At 42.3% G+C, this 23,707-nt stretch overlaps 1 protein-coding gene across 3 annotated transcripts in view; it reads right to left on the minus strand.

Moving 5' to 3' along the window:
• The window catches only part of cftr (CF transmembrane conductance regulator), a 149,144-nt gene that overhangs the window by 23,618 nt on the left and 101,819 nt on the right, over window positions 1-23,707 (minus strand). For all 3 annotated transcript variants that reach the window (XM_068050529.1, XM_068050531.1, XM_068050532.1), the window contains 5 exons: window positions 21,302-21,339; window positions 11,052-11,317; window positions 8,936-9,015; window positions 3,467-3,617; window positions 872-1,099 (listed from right to left, as the gene is read on the minus strand). In XM_068050529.1, coding sequence (XP_067906630.1) covers window positions 872-1,099; window positions 3,467-3,617; window positions 8,936-9,015; window positions 11,052-11,317; window positions 21,302-21,339 — 763 coding nt within the window. The remainder of the gene's footprint in view (window positions 1-871; window positions 1,100-3,466; window positions 3,618-8,935; window positions 9,016-11,051; window positions 11,318-21,301; window positions 21,340-23,707) is intronic.

Below are 23,707 nucleotides of genomic sequence, written 5' to 3' on the forward strand. Positions count from 1 at the left end.
TATTCAATTACTTGGCAATTGTTTTTGTGTTTATAAGCAATATTTTACATGCTGTAATAGATAATAAACAGGTATGCAATGACAGATAAAGTACAACTTGGTGAGTCTAAGTGATCCGTTCTTAAGAACTATTTGACAATAATGAATTATGGTGACTCAAGCATTAAAGGTTGAAAGAGTGGGGTGGGGACTCCAAATATCAGAGTTCTCATTCCATGGAGCTATGTTTGAAATCTAGAATGTGTTTGGCACTACTGGGCAGCCAATGGATTAATGTAGGGTCATCCACCATGATCATGCCTGGACCTCAAAGATTAAAAAGACGTAATGATTTAATGGTAATCCTTTTATAATAGGGATCACAGGGTTAACTGTCGATTTATTTGATGGTGGGGAGTGGGGGGACTGCAGCACCTTTCCCCTAGCATTGGGACTCTTCTACCAGGCTTTCCAGCTCCTTTAGCATAGGTTGCATCCTTAGCTCGCAAAAGACATAACCCCATGAACTTGGGAGGGTCAGAGGGCAGATGCTGGTGCGGCACATCTCAGTACTTACACCAAGATGTGCTACCCTGTGCATTTTTGAGGCCAATATTTACTAGCATGCATGCACTATTTAAAAAGGTTGTAGTAAGGAATTTAAAGCCTATGAAGAAGCGTCTCTTCTAGCTATTATATTCCAATTGCATTTATTAACATTGAGTCAGTGCTTTAATTATACAAGAATTATAAATGACAATTACATCAATTAAGTTTGGATAAATGGTCACAAGGTCTTCTGATGAAAGGTCCACACCTGAAACATTAATCAATCATTACTCTTTGGTGCTGATGGATGTGCTGCATATGTTTTCATTTTATCTCAACTTACTGTGTGTTGCTATGGAGATGAAAGTAACTGCAATAAAGAAGAGGACAAACACAATGTCAATCCTCATCTGGAACCAACGCAGTGTTGAGAGGTAGAGAAACCAGTTTGCAGTGTGGAGATTCAAAGCCTTGTGAAAAAGTGTTTCGAAGTAAGACTGTCGGCCGAATGCTCTTACTGTCCACAGTCCTCTCAAGGATGTGATGAGATGGCTGAAAATAGGGCTGCGTGCTGTAACCAAGCAGGGGTAAATACAGAAATTATTATTAGCATAGCCTCCAATGGTGGATTACAGCTAAAACTATGGGGAGAATTTCCACATAGTATGTTGCTGCTATACAATTAAATTTTTTTTGCACCCGTTGGCAATCAGCAGTGGTATTTACACAGTTTACAGGGTCACTCACTTGCATTACCACTGGAGGAATGATTGATGTAAATCTCATGTAAAATGGGTGTACACAGCTGATGTATATCAGAATGCAGCCTTTAAAAAGACATCACAGTCTGCACATTGTCTGCATCAGACTGTGGGATAACCAAATAAGGAAAGAGCATTGTTTGATTCACTCACCCGGCCCTCAGATAACTTCACTGCATGTCTCATTAATTTTTTTTAGCACAGTTTTCAAGAATTCCTAAAGCAGGAGCCTCTGATATAAGTAGCCAATTGGGGCATCAGGGTGTGGTATACAGGTACAGAAGAAGACAGAATTTTTCTGATTTGGACCTCTTAGTCCTCCTTGAGGAAATTGAATTATGGATATGGATATTGCTAGAAAGGCTGACATACATTGCCCATCCTTAGCTTCCCTTGAGAATGTCATGCTGCAGTCCATATTGTGAAGATAGTACCATAATGCTAGTTAAGTAGAGAGTTTGAGGAATTTAACCCAGCAACGATGAAGGAAAGGTGATATATGTCCAAGTCAGGATGGTGTATGACTTAAAGGAGAACTTGGAGGTGATGGTGTTCCCACACATATGTGAGGTGGCACTGACAATGAACCACAGGGCTGCAGGATCAGTGCTGAAAAAGTAAATAACCTCACCAGCACAGGTAAGGTAAAACACTAGATCATCTTTCTCCTATTCCCTGTCTAGACAGAACTCTGTTCCTTCTATTCCTTCTCCCTCTTAAATAAGCACTTGGACAACTAACTCATCACAGTGCACTCAGGTTAAGGAAGGCTCGAACTTGGCATCTTGCACTATTGCTAGAAGCTGCTGGGCCATTGGCCCTCATTTTGATATCTACAAATGACATCAGCGAGCAAATCGTGGAAAGGCTCATAAAGCACAAAGGAGCTGAAGGAAGTATTTTCATAGCTTCTGCCTGATTTCACTGCCAAAAATAATTTGCTACACCGCTAATCTACTGAAATCCACCCCTGTGTCTGACAAGCAACTAATATCAGAATTTATTTATTAAGAGATACAGCACTGAAACAGGCCCTTCGGCCCACCAAGTCTGTGCCGACAATCAACCTCCCATTTATACTAATCCCATATTCCAACCACATCCCCACCTTCTCTCAATTCCCCTACCACCTACCTATACTAGCGGCAATTTATAGTGGCCAATTTACCTATCAACCTGCAAGTCTTTGGCTGTGGGAGGAAACCAGAGCACCCGGTGAAAACCCACACAGTCACAAGGAGAACTTGCAAACTCCGCACAGGCAGTACCCAGAATTGAACCCGGGTCGCTAGAGCTGTGAGGCTGCGGTGCTAACCACTGCGCCACTGTGCTGCCCAAATCATTGAATGCGGGGAATATAGCATCTTAAATGTGAGTGTGCCAGTTGGAAAAAGTAGCCCAATTATTAGAAATAGATGTTTGAAGATATAATATATACGGAAAACTTTAAGGTGATCAGAGTTGCCCAGCAGAATAGGGCATTTCCACTTCTCGGTCCTAAATTCAAATCCTACACAGGCTAAGAAAAAAGTCTACTACCTCTCTGGTGGTTATAACATTAGATTATCTCAATTTATTTGCAGTATTTCATTGTATCTGGACATTGCAAGTTACATACATATAGAATTAATTATGGAAGAGATTAAGATGAATAGAATAGATGCTATAATAATTCATAACTGGTTCAGAACTATCTGTTGAAGTGTAAAACCAACTATTCAGTCATTCTGATGTAAAAAAATACACAATTATACAGAAAAATCATGGAGTACTAACTGGGTCTTTTTTCAGAAAATGCCCCCAAACTATTACCATACAATAAAATATTAGCATTGTAATAAGTTGGCACATCATACTATAGAAAATTAGATCCTCTTCATTTCCAAGAGTCAGAGCATAGGCTACTTATACAGAACTGGGTTTACAAATCTCCCAGTTCATTGCATAGTTTTCCCCTTTCACTGTGATTCTACTGATTAGAAAGACCAACCACTGAAAACTAGTCTTATCTCTAGCAAAATAGCCAAATACAGATCCAAGGATACTTGGATTGAAGTCTGTACTTTGGACTCCTAAATTAGAAAAACTCTATCTCTGCAGTGATTTTGTTTTATGATTCATTTTCAATGCAGAATATTTCTTGTTGAGGACTTTGTATCTGCTCTATCTGTGCTTACCTTCAGATTCCAATTGCTTCAGCTGTTGTGATGTGCGCAGGAAGTAAGCCCTCAACATAATGAAAATAGCTGCCACAGGAATTGCAGCCAACAGAGTGTAGGGTTGTAACACAGATACCACACAGATGGCCCCCACAACGATCAGTATCAACTGTAAATGGAACGTAAAACCATTAAATCCATAGTAATTCATCAACCAAAACTAATATCTTGTACAAATAATAAAGGTCAAAGTGTTAAGATTTCCCCCCCGTTTCCCCCTTTTGTGTTTACCAGAGATTATACAGCAACTGAGTCCAAGAGGTACAGTAGACAGTCAGATCCCATATCTCTGATCATGACTGGGACTCACTTAGTGCTAGGGGCTTGGATGGGGCAGAATTTGTAAGGAGCATCCAGGAAGGCTTCTTGAAACAATATGTAGATAGTCCAACGAGGGATGGGGCCATACTGGACCTGGTATTGGGGAATGAGCCCAGCCAGGTGGTTGAAGTTTCAGTAGGGGAGCATTTAGGGAACAGTGACCATAATTCCATAAATTTTAAGGTACTTGTGGATAAGGATAAGAATAGTCCTCGGGTGAAGGTGCTAAATTGGGGGAAGGCTAATTATAACAATATTAGGCAGGAACAGAAGAATTTAGATTGGGGGCGGCTGTAAATCAACATCTGACATGTGGGAGTCTTTCAAACGTCAGTTGGTCAGAATCCAGAACCTTGGATAACGCGGGATATTGTGAGCCTAGTCAAAAAGAAAAAGGAAGCATTCGTAAGGGCTGGAAGACTAGGAACAGATGAATCCCTTGAGGAATATAAAGACAGTAGGAAGGAACTTAAGCAAGGAGTCAGGAGGGCTAAAAGGGGTCATGAAAAGTCATTGGCACACAGGATTAAGGAAAATCCCAAGGCTTTTTATACGTATATAAAGAGCAAGAGGGTAAATAGGGAAAAGGTTGGCCCACTCAAGGACAGAGAAGGGAATCTATGTGTGGAGCCAGAGGAAATGGGCGAGGTACTAAATGAATACTTTGCATCAGTATTCACCAAAGAGAAGGACTTGGTGGATGATGAGCCAAGGGAAGGGAGTGTAGATAGTCTCAGTCATCTCATTATCAAAAAGGAGGAGGTGTTGGTGACTTGCAAAGCATTAAGGTAGAAAAGTCCTTAGGGCCTGATGGGATCTACCCCAGAATACTGAGGGAGGCAAGGGAAGAAATTGCTCGGGCCTTGACAGAAATCTTTGCATCCTCATTGGCTACAGGTGAGGTCCCAGAAGACTGGAGAATAGCCAATGTTGTTCCTTTGTTTAAGAAGGGTAGCAAGGATAATCCAGGAAATTATAGGCCGGTGAGCCTTACGTCAGTGGCAGGGAAATTATTAGAGAGGATTCTTCGGGACAGGATTTACTCCCATTTGGAAACAAATGGATTTATTAGCGAGAGGCAGCATGGTTTTGTGAAGGGGAGGTCGTGTCTCACTAATTTGATCGAGTTTTTTGAGGAAGTGACGAAGATGATTGATGAAGGAAGGGCAGTGGATGTTATCTATATGGACTTCAGTAAAGCCTTTGACAAGGGCGGCACAGTGGCGCAGTGGTTAGCACCGCAGCCTCACAGCTCCAGCGACCCGGGTTCAATTCTGGGTACTGCCTGTGTGGAGTTTGCAAGTTCTCCCTGTGTCTGCGTGGGTTTCCTCCGGGTGCTCCGGTTTCCTCCCACAGCCAAAAGACTTGCAGGTTGATAGGTAAATTGGCCATTATAAATTGTCACTAGTATAGGTAGGTGGTAGGGAAATATAGGGACAGATGAGGATGTGATAGGAATATGGGATTAGTGTAGGATTAGTATAAATGGGTGGTTAATGGTCAGCACAGACTCGGTGGGCCGAAGGGCCTGTTTCAGTGCTGTATCTCTAAATCTAAAGTCCCTCATGGCAGACTGGTACAAAAGGTGAAGTCACATGGGATCAGAGGTGAGCTGGCAAGATGGATACAGAACTGGCTCTGTCATAGAAGACAGAGGGTAGGAGTGGAAGGGTGCTTTTCTGAATGGAGGGATGTGACTAGTGGTGTTCTGCAGGGATCAGTGATGGGACCTTTGCTGTTTGTAGTATATATAAATGATTTGGAGGAATATGTAGCTGGTCTGATTAGTAAATTTGCGGCCAACACAAAGGTTGGAGGAGTTGCAGACAGTGATGAGGATTGTCAGAGGATACAGCAGGATATAGATCGGTTGGAGACTTGGGCGGAGCAATGACAGATGGAGTTTAATCCGGACAAATGTGAGCTACTGCATTTTGGAAGGTCTAATGCAGGTGGGAAGTATACAGTAAATGGCAGAACCCTTAGGAGTATTGACAGGCAGAGAGATCTGGGCGTACAGGTCCACAGGTCACTGAAATTGACAACGCAGGTGGATAAGGTAGTCAAGAAGGCATACGGCATGCTTGCCTTCATCGGTTGGGGCATAGAGTATAAAAATTGGCAAGTCATGCTGCAGCTGTACAGAACTTTAGTTAGGCCACACTTAGAATATTGCGTGCAATTCTGGTCGCCACACTACCAGAAGGACGTGGAGGCTTTGGAGAGAGTACAGAAGAGGTTTACCAGGATGTTGCCTGGTCTGGAGGGCATTAGCTATGAGGAGAGGTTGGATAAACTCGGATTGTTTTCACTGGAACGACGGAGGTGGAGGGGCGACATGATAGAGGTTTACAAAGTTATGAGAGGCGTGGACAGAGTGGATAGTCAGAAGCTTTTAGAATTAGAATTAGAATTAGAACATTACAGCGCAGTACAGGCCCTTCGGCCCTCGATGTTGCGCTGACCTGTGAAACCATCTGACCTACACTATTCCATTTTCATCCATATGTCTATCCAATGACCACTTAAATGCCCTTAAAGTTGGCAAGTCTACTACTGCTGCAGGTAGGGCGTTCCACGCCCCTACTACTCTCTGAGTAAAGAAACTACCTCTGACATCTGTCCTATATCTATCACCCCTCAACTTAAAGCTATGTCCCCTCGTGTTTGCCATCACCATCCGAGGAAAAAGACTCTCACTATCCACCCTATCTAACCCTCTGATTATCTTATATGTCTCTATTAAGTCACCTCTCCTCCTGCTTCTCTCCAACGAAAACAACCTCAAGTCCCTCAGCCTTTCCTCGTAAGACCTTCCCTCCATACCAGGCAACATCCTAGTAAATCTCCTCTGCACCCTTTCCAAAGTTTCCACATCCTTCCTATAATGCGGTGACCAGAACTGCACGCAATACTCCAGGTGCGGTCTCACCAGAGTTTTGTACAGCTGCAGCATGACCTCGTGGCTCCGAAACTTGATCCCCCTACTAATAAAAGCTAACACACCATATGCCTTCTTAACAGCCCTATTAACCTGGGTAGCAACTTTCAGGGATTTATGCACCTGGACACCAAGATCTCTCTGTTCATCTACACTACCAAGAATCTTCCCATTAGCCCAGTACTCTGCATTCCTGTTACTCCTTCCAAAGTGAATCACCTCGCACTTTTCCGCATTAAACTCCATTTGCCATCTCTCAGCCCAGCTCTGCAGCCTATCTATGTCCCTCTGTACCCTACAACATCCTTCGGCACTATCCACAACTCCACCGACCTTAGTGTCATCCACAAATTTACTAACCCACCCTTCTACACCCTCTTCCAGGTCATTTATAAAAATGACAAACAGCAGTGGCCCCAAAACAGATCCTTGCAGTACACCACTAGTAACTAAACTCCAGGATGAACATTTGCCATCAACCACCACCCTCTGTCTTCTTTCAGCTAGCCAATTTCTGATCCAAAGCTCTAAATCACCTTCAACCCCATACTTCCGTATTTTCTGCAATAGCCTACCATGGGGAACCTTATCAAACGCCTTACTGAAATCCCAGGGTGGAAGAGTCAGTTACTAGGGGACATAGGTTTAAGGTGAGAGGGGCAACGTTTCGAGGGGATGTGCAAGGCAAGTTCTTTACACAGAGGGTGGTGAGTGCCTGGAACGTGCTACCAGGTGAGGTGGTGGAAGCAGGTACGATAGCAACGTTTAAGAGGCATCTTGACAAATACATGAATAGGATGGGAATAGAGGGATACGGTCCCTGGAAGTGCAGAAGGTTTTAGTTTAGGCAGGCATCAAGATCGGCGCAGGCTTGGAGGGCCGAATGGCCTTTTCCTGCGCTGTACTGTTCTTTGTTCTTTGCTTTGCTCTGGTAATACTGCTTTTGTCCAAAAGAGTCATCTAAGCTTGATTTGATGACGACTCCCTGTCTGATATTTGCCTGTTAGAAGGCTCCTGCTGCACACAACTTCTGTCCATAACAGCTTAGTTAAGATTGAAAAATCAGTGGCATGAAAATAAAACTTGCATTCTCTCACTCCAAGGTGATGCATGTGCATGCAAGTGCTCCTAATATACTCTGCTTTAGGAATTCTCAAAAAGAATCCATCCATTCATAAATGTATAACATGTAAATGTTTCATGTAATGTCCCAAGTGTTAATTATCAGATCTATATTAGTCTCATTGCTTTCAACAGACCACCCAGATAAAATGTGAGTTTAATCTTATTTACCACTAGTCAACCTCAAGTAGCATTGTGCATGTCAGAGAATATGGTCACTCTCTTTCCTCTGATTTTTCCCAATGTTGCTGATTCTCTGATTCGCTTCTGTTCCTGTGTCTCTTTTTCTCTTCTCTATTGTTTCTCTATCTTTAATTCTTCTCTATCCTCTTTTGCTCCTCTGTTCTCTAATTTTCTTCTTTCCTTTAAGGTACAAAGTGGCAGGTGATAATTATGGTATGGCAGTGAAAGAACCAACCAAGGTTGCATTTGGGATACTATTGGGGATTTTGGAAATTTGGAAAGCTTCCAAAGCTTTCTGGACTTGGGTTAAGTGGGTTGCCTCTCTACATGGAGAGTGTATGCACTTCATACCAGACAAAGAGAATATATACTTGTATGGGTTTCTCAGTAGCTTGGGTTAGGGAGCTCTTAAACATCGTGCTGTCCATGTGGTGATTCTTGTTAATCTTTGCACAGGTTTAATACAGCTGAGTGGCTTGCTGGGACACTTCAGAGGGCAGTTAAGAGTCAACCACATTGGTGAAGGACTGAAATAACATAGAGCCCAGACCAGGTAAAGGTGGGAAATTTCCTTCCCTAAAGGACGCAAATGGGATTTTATGACAATATGACTTCTTGGGCACTTTTATTGATACCTGCTTTTAATTTCATATTTTTAAACTGAATTCAAATTTTCAAATTACCATGGTGGGATCTGAACTCCCATTCTCTGGATAGAAATTGCAAACCTCTGGATTTCTAGTAGATTACCATAACCATACAAACTACTGTGCTAAGAACTGCACACGTGTTCTCGACATAAAATCAATTTTTTGCATAATAAAAGTTAATGAGAAATTAGAAAGAAGTTCATCTCTGACCTGCACAAAGTCAAAGGTGGTGAGTGGCAGCATGTCATCTATTATGGCAGTATCTTTGATGAATCGATTTAGAATTCTACCTGCAATTAAACAAAAATCTGAAACATTCATCTTTAATAAGCAAAATCAATTATTATTGTGTTGTCTTGAAAGTAACCTTTTTTTTTGTTTTAATCTAGTTGTTTTAAATACAATGGTTATGTGTGCATTTCCATCAGTGACCAATAAACATCTGAGAGGACAAGAAAACTATCTTGTCCAAGGTGAGAATTATCAACACAAACCCTTCCAATGCAGTTAAATGTATTTGGGTCCTATTTAAATGTGGTGGCATTACAGGTGTACTGGTGGGAAGTTTATTTTATGGTTTGTACAGATGATAAGCTGGTGCCCCACCATCTACATTGTGATGTAGAAGAAATAGCAGCCAGTTTGTGCACAGCAAGATTTTGCAAGCAGCAAATGAATGAATGACCAGATTATCTATTTTTGGTACAAAAGCAAAATACTGCAGATGCTGGAAATCTGAAAGCAAAACAGGAAATGCTGAAAATACTCAGCAGGTCAGGCAGCATCTGTATAGAGAAAAACAGATTATATGTTCCAGGTCTGTGTGACATTTCATCAAATTCTGTAGCATTCCTTTGGAGAAAACCATTTTCCATTTATTCCTGTTATAGAAAATTGTTGATGGAATGATGAAAGATTCCCTAATTTTTCATCTTCCAATGTTTAGTACAATTTTAATTCAAAAGCCAATGCTTCACTATTTCACCTAGAAATAAAAGTAATATGTAAATGTTCACATTTTGTGTAAAGTGTTCAAGATTTTCTGTTACTTTTAGGATTGAGTTACTCAATAAGTAATTAAATGGACAATCTTGGGAATTCGACATCAAGATTCTAGGATGTTTGCTTTGATACTATTCTGGCCATGAAGCTGGAATGCTTCTATCTGACTTTTACAATGAGCATCTAGGCAGCAAAACGCTGTTCACACGACTACATAAATTACATTCTTCCCAAAATCATAAAAACTTGTAGAAAGGTGCTGCTTATCACTGAATTTTATGGCCTGTCTTTGTCAACTTCAACTTCAGAAGCAAATTCGTCATATGTAGTATAGAGGCCCCCCCACATTGCCGCTCGATAATGTGCTTCTGTTAAATGTAGATTTATGCATTCTGATTTTGAATGCACATTCATTCCAGAATGATTTAAATTGCTACAGCTTTCAACTGTAACTCCTCTTCAATTTAATCCCAGACCACAGACATAAAAGATAGACTTGCCAGTAAGTGTGATACTTATGCCTTGTAACAGCTTAAGTTAGCTGTAAATTTTATGTTTCATTCATTGCTTCTTTATCCCAGGTTCTGCCCTCCACACATTGGTAGATTTATGTGGTAAACAAAGAAGATAAAGCACAGCTAGAGCTAACTCAATTTCAAACCAACAAATCAATCAATTTCTTAAAATTTATTGCTGAGTTAACCTGTTGCAGGGTATAGAGACCAACTTTTAATCCTGTTGTGCTGGCACAACTTTCTTTTGATGCCATTTTATGATATTTGAAACTATTTGCAAATAGTCCAGCACAAACTTATTGGGCCAATATGAAAACTAGAGTCTAACAACAGCAAAGGATTTCACTGATGCAGTCTTAAAATTGACAGCAAAACAACTTTTGACAATTCTTCCTTCATTTAAAGGCTACTATAAAAATACTACAAGAAGCAAAGAAAATTTCTGTGTAGTAAATCCCGCTAAACATTTCCTTAAAATTCAACATGATTCAGTAAGATAAAGCAAATTAAATACCTAATGCATGTTTTGTATACCAGGTAAAGCAGCACACTAAAACAATGACACGCACTGTGGCGAAAATAACATGCTACCAAACACATTAAGGGCGAGCCTGATATTCTTCTCTCAGAAAAGTATTGCATATGTCTGAAGGTCAGACCTCTATGGATAACGAAAAACTGACTTCAAAGGAGTGCTTCTCTTCATTTTCACACTTCATTGAACAAAATTCTGATAAATAAAATCTAAGCCTTACCTCCAAAAATGGTATTGATGCTTATAACCATGAGTTATTACATAAAATAATTACCTGCTTTCATCTGGTTGAATACAGTCATAGGCGCTTGGAGAACTGAGTGCAGCATCCGTTTATGCAGGTCCTTGGAGACAGTAACAAGAGTGTGGACCAGAGGCAGTCCTCGAATAACACCAAGTGCAAGGAAGCTGTCTGCAAGTCCCACATAGATGTAAAATATATAGTAATAGCTGCCATTGGTAATAAATTTAGAAAATACAGAAAGCTGGGTGAGGTCTGTTGAGGAGTCATTGGTTTGTGAGCCAGTATCTTCTGCTAATCTGAAACGATCAAACAATAAACAATATCGAAGAAAGATGTACTTTTTGATAGACAGATTGACTGCTGAATATGAATATCTCATTTTGAACTTAGAAGATTTTTGCTGTGTTCAGTTTGAAATAGTGATGAGGGTACAGCCCAAGAGTGTTGATTCAGCCTAAATATAGTCACTACTAAATATGTACAATTTACGAGTCAAGAATGGCTAAAACTACACCAGCTTTGAATATGGCCATTTTAGTTCTGCTTAAGGCATTGGGAATGAAAACTTGTAGCTCATGGAATAAAAGGGATGGTAGCAACATGGATACGAAATTGGCTAAGTGACAGGAAACAAAGAGTAGTGGTTAATGGATGCTTTTTGGGCTGGAGGAAGGTTTGTAGTGGAGTTCCCCAAGGATCAGTGTAGGGACCCTTGCTTTTCCTGATATATATTAATGACCTAGACCTTGGTATACAGGGCACAATTTCAAAGTTTGCAGATGATACAAAATTTTGAAACATTGTGAACTGTGAGGAAGGTAGTGTAGAACTTCAAAAGGACATAGACAAGTTGGTGGAATGGGCAGACAGGTGGCAGATGAAGTTCAATGCAGAGAAATGTGAAGCGATTCATTTTGGTAGGAAGAACATGGAGAGACAATACAAAATAAAGGGTACAATTCTAAAGGGGATGCAGGAGCAGAGGGACCTGAGTGTATATTTGCATAAGTCATTGAACATGGCAGGACAGGTTGAGAGGGTGGTTAATAAAGCATACAGTATCCTGGGCTTTATTAATAGGAGCATAGAGTACAAGAGCAAGGAAGTTATGTTGAACTTGTATAAGACATTAGTTGGGCCTCAGCTGGAGTATTGTGTCCAGTTCTGGGCGCCGCACTTTAGGAAAGACGTGAGGGCATTGGAGAGAGTACAGAAAAGATTCACAAAAATGGTTCCAGGGATGAGGAACTTCAGTTATGAAGATAGATTGGAGGTTAGGACTGTTTTCCTTAGAGAAGACAAGGCTGAGAGGTGATTTGATAGCGGTATTCAAAATACCGCTGGTATTTTGCTGGCGGGCAGCTGGCGGGCAGCTGGCGGGCAGCCATAAAGACAGGGCTAAATTGTGGCGAGTCGAAGAGACTTAGTAGTTGGCAGGAAAAAAGACAGAGGCGCAAGGGGAGAGCCAACTGTGCAACAGCCCCAACAAACAAATTTCTCTGCAGCACCTGTGGAAGAGCCTGTCACTCCAGAATTGGCCTTTATAGCCACTCCAGGCGCTGCTTCACAAACCACTGACCACCTCCAGGCGCGTATCCATTGTCTCTCGAGATAAGGAGGCCCAAAAGAATTCAAAATCATGAGGGGTCTGGACAGAGTAGATAGGGAGAAACTGTTCCCACTTGTGAAAGGATCGAAAATAAGAGGGCACAGATTTAAAATATTTGGTAAGAGAAGCAAACGTGACATGAGGCAAAACTTTTTTACGCAGCAAGTGGTTAAGGTCTATAATGCTCTGCCTGAGAACGTGGTGGAGCCAGGTTCAATTGAAGCATTTAAAAAGGAATTAGACAGTTATATGGAAAGGAAGAATGCGCAGGGTCATAGGGAGAAGGCAGGGGAACGGAACTGAGGGAATTGCTCTTTCAGAGAGCCAGTGTGGACACGATGGGCCGAATGGCCTCCTTCTGCACTCTTAACAATTCTGTGAAAAGCAGATTATGAAGCAGTGTGACAGAGGCACCAACCATTAAATTTCCTTAATTATTCAGCATCGCAAACAAGTCCACTTTTGCCCTAGAGAAAAAATATTAATAGCACAAAGTACATTGCACTTGTGCAGAAATGTATGTTAAATATGTGGATTTTGAACGTTAGCTTTGGGGAAAAAAGACAGCTATGAAAATGTATCTTTAAAGTGGTATTTTTAAAGTCAAAATGGGAGGCTAGATACCCAAAAAGTTCAAAACAAAAAGTGATATCGAAACAAAAATATTGGAACTATTCAGAAGTTCTCTGAACATCTGAAAAATGTTTAGGGTAGAGACCCTGGTTCTGATTTTTGTGTGCCGGTTCCATTATGGTGTGAGTCGGACAGTGCATTAATAGCCACGCTGAGCCATTTGTGTGCTGACCTTGTGTATTTTTCCAGGGTGGGCTTAATTAGCATTCTTTGGATGAGGTCCCAGCGTGAATAACCACCTTTCATTGGGAGCCTGACCATTCGTGAGCAGGAAATCACATGCTGCTTGGAGCCTTTAAAGGGGCATGTCTGTTTTTGTTGGCAAAGGGGAATCATGCAACATCATCAAAGCACACCTCTTCTACAAATACAGCAAGACAGCTCCATTTACTGATGGGGCAGTTAAAACAGCAAGTTGCAGCAAGTGCAGCAAAGGAGCGAAGTTCTCTTTTCTGCAGCTGGTTGTCAGGTGGCAAGACAAATGGCTCAAGATGTGTGGTAGGAGTTGGCAACATATTAATGCCAAGGCACTATTTAGTGAACTTCAATGTAATGATCTCACAAGATGTGCCAAAATACCATCTTTGTATATTAAGGCTATTCCAATGCTCTTACGGTTGGCCTCCCAGCTCCATACACTTTACCCCATACAAAACTCTGCTGCCCATTTTGTAACTCACACCAAGTCCAGTTCACCCCTCACTCCTGTGCTCGCTGACCTACATTGGATCCTAATCCATCAACGGCTTGTTTTTTCTTATTCGTATTTTTATTTATTTATTTAGAGATACAGCACTGAAACAGGCCCTTCGGCCCACCGAGTCAGTGCCGACCAACGACCATCCATTTATACTAACCCGACAGTAATCCCATATTCCCTACCAACCTACACTAGGGGCAATTTACAATGGCCAATTTACCTATCACCTGCAAGTCTTTGGCTGTGGGAGGAAACCGGAGCACCCGGCGAAAACCCACGCGGTCACAGGGAGAACTTGCAAACTCCGCACAGGCAGTACCCAGAATTGAACCCGGGTCCCTGGAGCTGTGAGGCTGCGGTGCTAACCACTGTGCCGCCCTGTTATGGTCGCTATCCCCGAAATGCTCCCCCACTAACACTTCTACCAATTGTCCGGCTTCATTCCCTCGGATTAGGTCCAGTACTGTCCCTTCTCTTGTAGGCCTTTCTACGTACTGGCTCAAAAATCTCTCCTGTATGCATTTTAAGAATTCCGCCCCCTTTAAGCCTTTCGCACTAAAACTATCCCAGTTGATATTGGGAAAGTTGAAATCCCCTACTCTTATTACCCTATTATTTTTACACCTCTCTGAGATTTGCCTACATATCTGCTCCTCTATCTCTCCCTGACTGTTTGGAGGCCTGTAGTACACTCCCAGCCATGTGATTGCCTCCTTTTTTTTTTAAGTTCGACCCATATGGCCTAATTTGAGGAACCTTCTAAGATATCATCACTCCTTACTGCAGTCATTGACTCCTTGATCAACAGTGCAATGCCAACTCCTCTTTCACCCCTCCCCTGTCTCACCTGTAGATTCTATACCCTGGAATATTGAGCTGCCAGTCCTGCCCCTCCCTGAACCATGTCTCTTTGATAGCAATAATATCATAATCCCATGTGCTAATCATCGCCCTCAATTCATCTGCCTCACTAGTAAGACTCCTTGCATTAAAATAGATGCAATCCAGCCTTGCACTTTTCACTTGTGCCTTAACAGGCCTATATTTGCTCTGCCTTCCAGACTGACTCAGTTTCTCTTCTATATTTGACTATGCATCACCTCCTATTGTACCTCCACTCTGTATCCCGTCCCCCTGCCAAATTAGTTTAAACCCCCCCAACAGCACTAGCAAACCTCCCAGCAAGGATGTTGGTCCCATTCCAGTTCAGGTGCAACCCGTCCAACTTGTACAGGTCCCACCTTAGCCAGTAACAAACCCAGTGATCCAGGAAACTAACACTGTCCCGCTATAAGAATTTCAGGAGCCATCCTTAATAGTTCCCAGTGATACTTAGGAAGTACCACTATCTGATGAACTACCATCCACAGGTCTGTGAGGAGGTCTCCACTTCCTCATCAGAATCCCATTTTTAATATAATAGCCTTCTGGAACTCCTTTTGCCTCAGTGTTATCAGAGTTCTTCTATTTATTTTTGTAAAATATGTTTTAAGGACTTATAGTTGAATTATGTACACTGATTCATCTAAAATCTTGAAGATATGCTGAACTTTGTGTTTTTTATTTAAAAGTCACCAGAAGGTTCCTGAACTTAGCCTCCATGGCCTCACCCCTTCCTATCTCTGCATCCTCCTCCAGCTCTACAACCCTCTGAGATTTCTGTGCTCCTTCAATTCTGGCCTCTTGCTCATTCCCAATTTTCATTGCTCCAATATTGGCAGTGCCTTCAGCTGCCTAGGCCCTAAGTTCTGAAATTCTCTCCCTAAACCTCTCTATCTCTATACCCCTCTCCTTTTAAGACACTTCTTACAACCTACCTCTTTGATCAAGCTTTTGGTTACCTGTCCTAATATTTCTTTATATAGCTTGGTGTCAAATTATGTTTGATAACGCACCTGTGAAATGCCTTGGGATGTTTTACTATGTTAAAGGCGCTATATAAATGCAAGATATTGCTGTCATATTAAGTGCACATAACATGTAAAGTTACCTCCCATTCAAGTCTTACAATGCTTGGACTGCTTCCCACAGAGCAGGGTATACTTCACAATAGGTTCCTTTATCAAGTCAATGCTCCTTCCTTAACATTATCAACTGCTTTCCCCATGACAAATTATTCCATCTGATGCACCCGCATAATGCACTTTCATGTTATCAGACCACTATTTATATCATGCTGATAGAGAGATAGCCCTGTATTTCTTGCAATTTCAATGAGTCAACCTTTTCTACACCAGTGTTCATTAGTTTCAGTAGAATATCATACATAATTAGGGAAGTAGGAGCCCTCAACCTCCATCCCCTTACCTTTTTTGAAAAGATACCCATGAGGCCCAAGACATAAAGGGTACTATGACAGCAGTGGGTAAATAGGAGACCTGGACCCATCTAAAGGCCTGTACCAAACTCCTGTTCTTTTTTTCCATCCTATTTACACATTCACTGAAGGCAAACCATATGTTGTTTATTCACTTTGATGTCAGTCATTTAATAAAAAGCTACCTCTCAAGAGTTGACATCAAGACGTTATTGAAAAAAAGAACTTGACTTTATAAAGCACCTTTCACCACCTCAGAATATCCAAAACTGCTTCACAGGCAATGTAGTATTTTTGAAATGTAATCACTGTTTTAGAGATTATGTACTCAGTTCCTGGAATGGGGCTTGGACTCAATACTGTTTGGCTCAGAGGTAAGAGTATTACCACTGAGCCAAGGCTGACATCTTGTAACACATGTTCCTCTTTTCTACAGCTGGGATTTAACACCACCCACTCTCCCCAGGAGCACTCTAGGAGGTTGGCAATGCTGTGCCCGTTGCCCACCGCCCTGCTGCTACTTTACTAGTGGCAGGGGAGGTAGCAAATGGCCCATCCGCCCCGGGCCAATTGAAGCCCTTAAGTGGTCAGTTAATTGCCACTTCAGGGCCTCTTCCCACCACTGCTGGTATTTTGTCAGTGGTGAACAGGCACATTCCCACCTGAGGAGGCCTCCCAGTAATACCTGGCAGCCTCCTTGCGGGTTGTGGGGGGGCCCTCCTGTTTGGGCTCCTTATTCCCCATGGAGGGCTCCCCCCACCCCCCCCCCCCCACCAGCAGCATGGGCTGCTCCCACTAAAACTACTTCCCCTACCCTGCTCTCCAACTGACACCCCCACCTCACCGGGGTCTAGCTGATTGTCCCTGGCGAGGCCCCACCCCAACTTACCTCTGAAGAGTAACATCCATCGTTCAGCTTCTTGCTGGGTGCAGTCCCAGTAGTGGCCACCACTCCCAGTGACGCTGCTGGGACTGAAGAGCTGCCGACCCTCTGATTGGCCAGCAGCTCCTGGAGGTGGGACCTCCTGCCTCAGAGGGGCAGAAGCCCCGACCGAGGCCCATTAAGGCCAAATAGTAGCATGGCTTCCAGGCCCGGCGGAGGTGAGCTCTCCCCTGACTTTACGGCCGGTGGGCGGGGCTGCCAGCTCAGTGTTAAATACCTGTCTATCTCTGCATGAAACTAAGTTGTGATCCGCAGAACTGGAGAAAGCCAATACCTTGCAGAATACAATACTCTAATTTTGAAAAGCAACAGCTCAGGTATATCCTGCTTGGGGATTTTAAGAGTAAGGTTGAGGAAAGTGCACTGTGTGATACATGGACGTGGATGTGATGGCAGGAGTAGAACCTGGCTATCTGGAGGGCCGGCTCACATCTATCCCCAGTTGCTACATAAATGCAAGATGCATGTTTGGCAGTTCAGTAAGCATTGGAAATTATCTGTGTTCCAAATCCCCTTCAGCTACAAGGTTTTCCAATAAAATGCAATTTAAAAGCACACCTGAAAATTCCTCTTCAAATGACTTTGTACAAAAAGGTGTGGAATAGCAACTCTAGATACCCAATTGAGACAGCTGAAATTATGCAATGTATTTCTGGTGTCAAGGCCAGGAAATTATATTAACATCTAAAATGATGACACTGTTGCCATATTAGCATATTATGATGAAGGTCTAAATTATTTCTGGTAGGAGTGTTCTGCACCAATGAGTTGCACAGATGAACTGAAAGTTTGCATAAGTCACAATGTATGCAAACATCCAGCGTAATTGGTCTACACCCATCCTTCTGCTTCCAAAGGCCCTGATTGCATGGATCTTTGTTGTGTCAGGCTCCTGTATCAGGACTTCTGTCAAAGGGTCTCTACCTGAAATGTTAACCTACCTGTTTTAAAACACTGATGGATCTGATGTGCATATATAGCATTTGCCATTTTTTTCCCATTATATTGACCACCTCAAGGTGATTACTTTTTAAAACAAAGGCCTGGATATTAGCCTGAAGGCGACCTCTGTGCAGTGGTGGTGGATGCTGTTGTCATGTTGAGAAACCTGGAAGAATGGGTTTCTTGAACCTCCTGTAGAATTTAGCTGAAAGAATCCTTTAATTTTTTTCTGTGGGTCTCCTGCCAACAGGCAGCCAGGTGGACAGGCTGGAGGCCTTTCGGGCAGGAAGCCTGTTGCACAAGGCAGGTCTATGAGAGCAAATCGGTGTATTGGGGGAATGAGCGATCATTGGTTGTGGGACTGGGGTCCCGATTGCATGGGGGTCTGATGGTGGTCTGTAGCCATCCCAATTGTGGTGGTGGAGGGGGGAGGGGTGGTTCCAGATCTCAGGAAGGATATAGAAGGGTCCTGAGTGCAGGAAGGGGTAGGGGGGAGCTGGATTATGGGACTGGGGAGGGGATCCAGCTCGTGCAAGGGGAGTCAGATCATGTGCAGGGTTGGCGGGTGAGTATCAGATCATGTCAGACAGTCAAGATCACTAGGTGGGAGGATCCGATAGTGTGGCGGTCTGGTGGTGGTCTAGGGATCCTGATTGTAGGGGCTTGGTAGAGGTTTCCAGATCATGGGGAGAGGGGTCCGGGTGGAGGGGGGGGGGGTTGTTTCCGCTGGTGAGTTGGGGACCTGCGATTGCAGGTGGCCCAATCACACAGGGTGTCCAGATTGCATGTGGGGATCCTGATTGAGGGGGCTTCTGATGGCTGTCTGGGGGTCCTGATTGCGAGGGTGGATCCATGGTGGTCTGGGGGTCCAATGGTTCTCAGAGGTGGGAGCAGATTCTGGTCGGGAGGGAAGTACTGGTGGGAAAGGGTCCGATGGTGGTTGGTTGGGAGTGGGGTTCTGATGGTCATCATGGGGTCCTGATTTTGGGGGAAGGGGGTTTGAAGGAGGTCAGCAGGGCAAATGGTTGTCGGGCGGGGTGGTCAAGGGAGATTGCCGTCATTCTTTAAAAAACTTAATTAAAATAATTTTTAAAGTCTAAAATGGCTCAAAGCCTTTACAGTAAGCTGAGCAGATCTTAATATAAGAAGTCACATGAAAACATAGCACAGGCTGTATTTTTCAATTGAGTTGAACCCCTTCGACAGGGGTTCCAATGGTGAGAGTGGAGATGGGAGCAGATGGTAGAGGGGGTTTACTGAGTAGTTTGTTGGGCCTGGAGGAAACATTTCTGCTCCTCCTGGCCCACAAGAAATGCTGTAAAGCCACTCCTCATGGATTCAGCCCCTCTTATCCTGTTTCAGCTGCCGAGTTTCTTGAGGCCTGGGAAACACAGCTGCCTGTGGCTAAAAATAGAAATACTGTCAAAATGAAGGCAGGCAGCATCATTATAATATTTAAATGACCAACCTGCTTCCTGCAAGTGGATTGGTCACCTACCCTTCATCCTGCTTCCGTTAAAACTGGACAAAGGAGGGTTTGGTTTCTGTTGCAGATGTTTTCCATTTTGAACTCTGACACGACTCCAACCATTTTTGGAAGTTAGGATTCAGCCCAAAGAGATTGAAAATAAAAGATTGCTTTATGTATAGCAAACACATTACCATAAAAGGGCTGCTTTATGTTGCAAAAGCATTTTATTTTAAAAAAAGCTCCAGAGGACAAGTCAAGGGTATCTTACAAGACACATTTCTAGGGTGATGCAGCAAAGCATTTAAAAGGGTTTGTGTTCCGGAACCATTTTAAATTTCAACCCAATAATCCCCACAGAACAAATTGTTCTTGTTCTTTCACTCATGAGAGAAACTTCATAAATCATTCACAGCTTGTGAGGTCTGGAAATACACTGCCAGTAGTGCAATATCCTATATACTTATTTGATATTTAATTGATCTGTTTCTGAGATTACAGGAGACCACTTTCAATGTCAGTGAAAAAAAGGAAATTATTTGGTTTTTTGCTGGATTGCTCTAAGTTTACAACCATTGTGCCAAAAGTGAAACATCAACTCAATTAAAAGAAAAGGGCTCAAAAAGACTCCGCCTCCACTAACATGAACACTTTTTATTAATTGTTTCTATACATGTTGTGTGTAATGACCACTGGATGCCAAGAGAGCCTAGCTTTAAAAGGTCAAACTCAAACTTTTTCTTCTGAATCTGACACATTTAAAAATTAGGTTAAAAAAACCTTTTAGCTTTGAAGCGCCACTCATCTCAATCTATCTAATGAACATTGTTGATTAAAAATTGTCCACTTTTGGAGAGAAAGGCTGAGAGAAATGTACTGTCTGAGTGCATGTGTTTTTTCATTAATAAAGTAATCAGAAAGATGTAACAGCAATCAGGGACGTTGGGATTTCAAAATGGCTTGTATGAAAGCAGTTAAATTGAAGCAATACAGGAGAACTTAGAGAATATGAACCAGTTCAAAAGGCTGTAATGGTGACCATTGTAAATGATCGAGAATAACTGAAGTTAGTGTTTATTGCTGAAAGGTGTAGAAACCCAAAGCACACTCATTACAGAAAGGCATCATCTAAAATTGACTGGAACATTAAAGAGTGAACAATAAACCAGAGGTGAGTTTTTTCCCTGTTGAACTTGGGTGTGTTGCATTGCATAAAACTGTTGTAAAGTGGAAGCTTTAGATGAAGCCAGCAACAATAAAATCTTATAAAAGAAGAGCTTGTATGGATTAGAGAATACCACTGGTATAATAAAGTAAATTAGCAATGTATAAAATGATTAATTCATTTAAATTTCTCATGATTGGAGGCAATAGATGCAGTTTCCTGAAATGATGACGCATCCAAACTGGTCATGTTTCTCTTTCAGAGCAGAGGTTTGCATTAATGATTACTAGTAGCTCAAGTAAAATATTAAAAATTGGCCTGAGAAAATAGTTTTTGACAGTACCTGCTATTGTATTAGTCAATCAACTTGGCAAAAGACCTGCCCTATTACTTTTTGTTAGTTGTCTGGTCGATATTGCGTCTGAGTCATGTGCTGATTGGATGTGATCACTAAACATAGATGGGATTATGCCATCCAAATTGCAAGTCTAATTTCTACTTACCCATTGACTATCCAAAGTCCAACCAAAGAGGCAGCCACCTTCAGAGAAACAATGAAAATGGTGATATTAAAATTTCATCCCATTATATTAGAGAACGCAGAAAGCTTTCTTTGTAAATCACAAGAAAATAAACTCTTTTGCGCCATTTTGAATATATGTATTTTGTACTGTTTTTGTGTAGAATCATAGAATCATCGAAAGTTTATGGCACAGAAAGAGGCCACTTGGCCCATTGTGTCTGCACCGGCCAGAAAAAAAAGCCTAGTCTCACTTTTCGGCATTTTGGCTGTAGCCCTGCAGGTTACAGCATTTCAGATGTACATGCAGGCCCCTTTTAAATGAGATGAGGTTTTCTGCCTCAACTACCCTTCCAGAGCCCCACCGCGCTCCGGGTGAAAAGCTTTTTCCTCTTCTCCCCTCTATTCCTTCTACCAATCACTTTAAATCTATGCCCCTTAGTCACTGACCTCTCTGCTGAGCTAAATAGGCCCTTCACCTCCACTCTATCCAGGCCCCTCACAATTTTGTACATCTCAATCAAATCTCTCCTCAGCCTCCTCTGTTCCAAGGAGAACAACCCCAGCCTATCCAATCTTTCCTCAGAGCTGCATTTTTTCAGTCCCGGCAACATCCTCATAAATCTCCTCTGTACCCTCTCCAGTGCAATTACATCCTTTCTGTAATGAGGTGACTAGGATTGTACACAGTACTCAAGTTGTGACCTAACTAATGTTTTATATAGTTCCAACATAACCTTCCTGCTCTTATATTCTATGCCTTGGCTAATAAAGGAAAGGATTCCATATGCCTTCTTAACCACCTTATTGACCTGTCCTGCTACATTCAGGGATCTGTGGACATTCACTCCAAGGTCCCTCACTTCTTCTACACCCTCAGTATCCTTCCATTTATTGACTATTCCTTTTCCTTGTTTGACCTCCACAAATGCATCACCTCACACTTCTTTGGGTTAAATTCCATTTGCCACTTTTTTGCCTACCTAACCTGGGGGAGGCAGTGGCATTGTCAGTAGACTAATAATCCAGAGCCTAGGCTTATGGTCTGGGGACATGGGTTTGAATCCCACCACAGCAGATAGTAAAATTTGAATTCAATGGATAAATTGTGAATTAAAAGCTAGTATAACGGTGACCATGAGTTGATTGTTGTCTGGTTCATTAATGTCCTTTAGGGAAGGAAATCTGCTTTCCTTATCTGGTTTGGCCTACATGTGACTCCAGACCCACAGGAATGTAGTTGACTCTGAAATGACTTAGCAAGCCACGCTGTTCAAGGGCAGTTAGGGATGGGCAATAAATGCTGGCCTAGCCACATCCTACAAACAAATTAACAAAAAGACCAGTCCATTGACATCTTCCTGCAGTCTATAGCTATCCTCCTTGCTATCAATCACGTGGCCAATTTATGTGTCATCTGTAAACTTCTTGATCATTCCCCCAAATCGCTAATATATACCACAAAAAAAAAGGGGACCTAGCACTGAGCCCTGTGGAACTTCACTGGAAACAGTCTTCCAGAAACAAAAATGCCTGTCAACTATTACCCTTTGTTTCCTGCCACTGCGCAAATTTTGTATCCAGCTTGCTGCATTTCCCTGGATCCCAATGAGCTTTTTTTTAACCAGTGTGCCATGTGGGACCTTGTCAAAAGTTTTGCTAAAATCCAGGTAGACCACATCAACCGCACTACCCTCATCAATCCTCCTTGTTACTTCCACAAAAAATTCAATCAAGTTAGTCAGATACGTCCTTCCCTTAACAAATCCATGCTGACTATCCTTGATTAATCTGTGCCTTTCTAAGTGACAATTTATCCTGTCTCTCAGAATTGATTCCAATAATTTGCCCACTACCAAGGTTAGACTTTAATTATTCGGTCTATCCCTTGCTCTCTGCTGAAACAAAGGACATAAGGAGGCTACAAAGGGATATAGATAGGTTAAGTGAGTGGGCAAAGATCTGGCAATGGAGCATACTGTGGGAAAATGTGAAATTGTCCACTTTGGCAGAAAGAATAAAAAAGAAGCATATTATCTAAATGGTGAGAGATTGCAGAGCTCTGAGATGCAGAGGGATCTGGGTGTCCTAGTGCATGAATCACAAAAAGTTAGTATGCAGGTACAGCAAGTAATTAGGAAAGCTAATAGAATGTTATCATTTATTGCGAGGGGAATTGAATACAAAAGTAGGGAGGTTATGCTTCAGCTATACAGGACATTGGTGAGACCACATCTGGTGTACTGTATACAGTATTTAAAAATAAGGTGTCACCCATTTAAGACAGAGATGTGGAGAAATTATTTCTCTCAGAGGGTCGTGAGTCTTTGGAACTCTCTTCCTCAAAAGGCAGTGGAAGCAGAGTCTTCAAATATTTTTAAGGCAGAGG

This window comes from Heterodontus francisci, chromosome 18 (genome assembly GCF_036365525.1).
Source record: "Heterodontus francisci isolate sHetFra1 chromosome 18, sHetFra1.hap1, whole genome shotgun sequence".
Lineage (NCBI taxonomy): Eukaryota > Metazoa > Chordata > Chondrichthyes > Heterodontiformes > Heterodontidae > Heterodontus > Heterodontus francisci.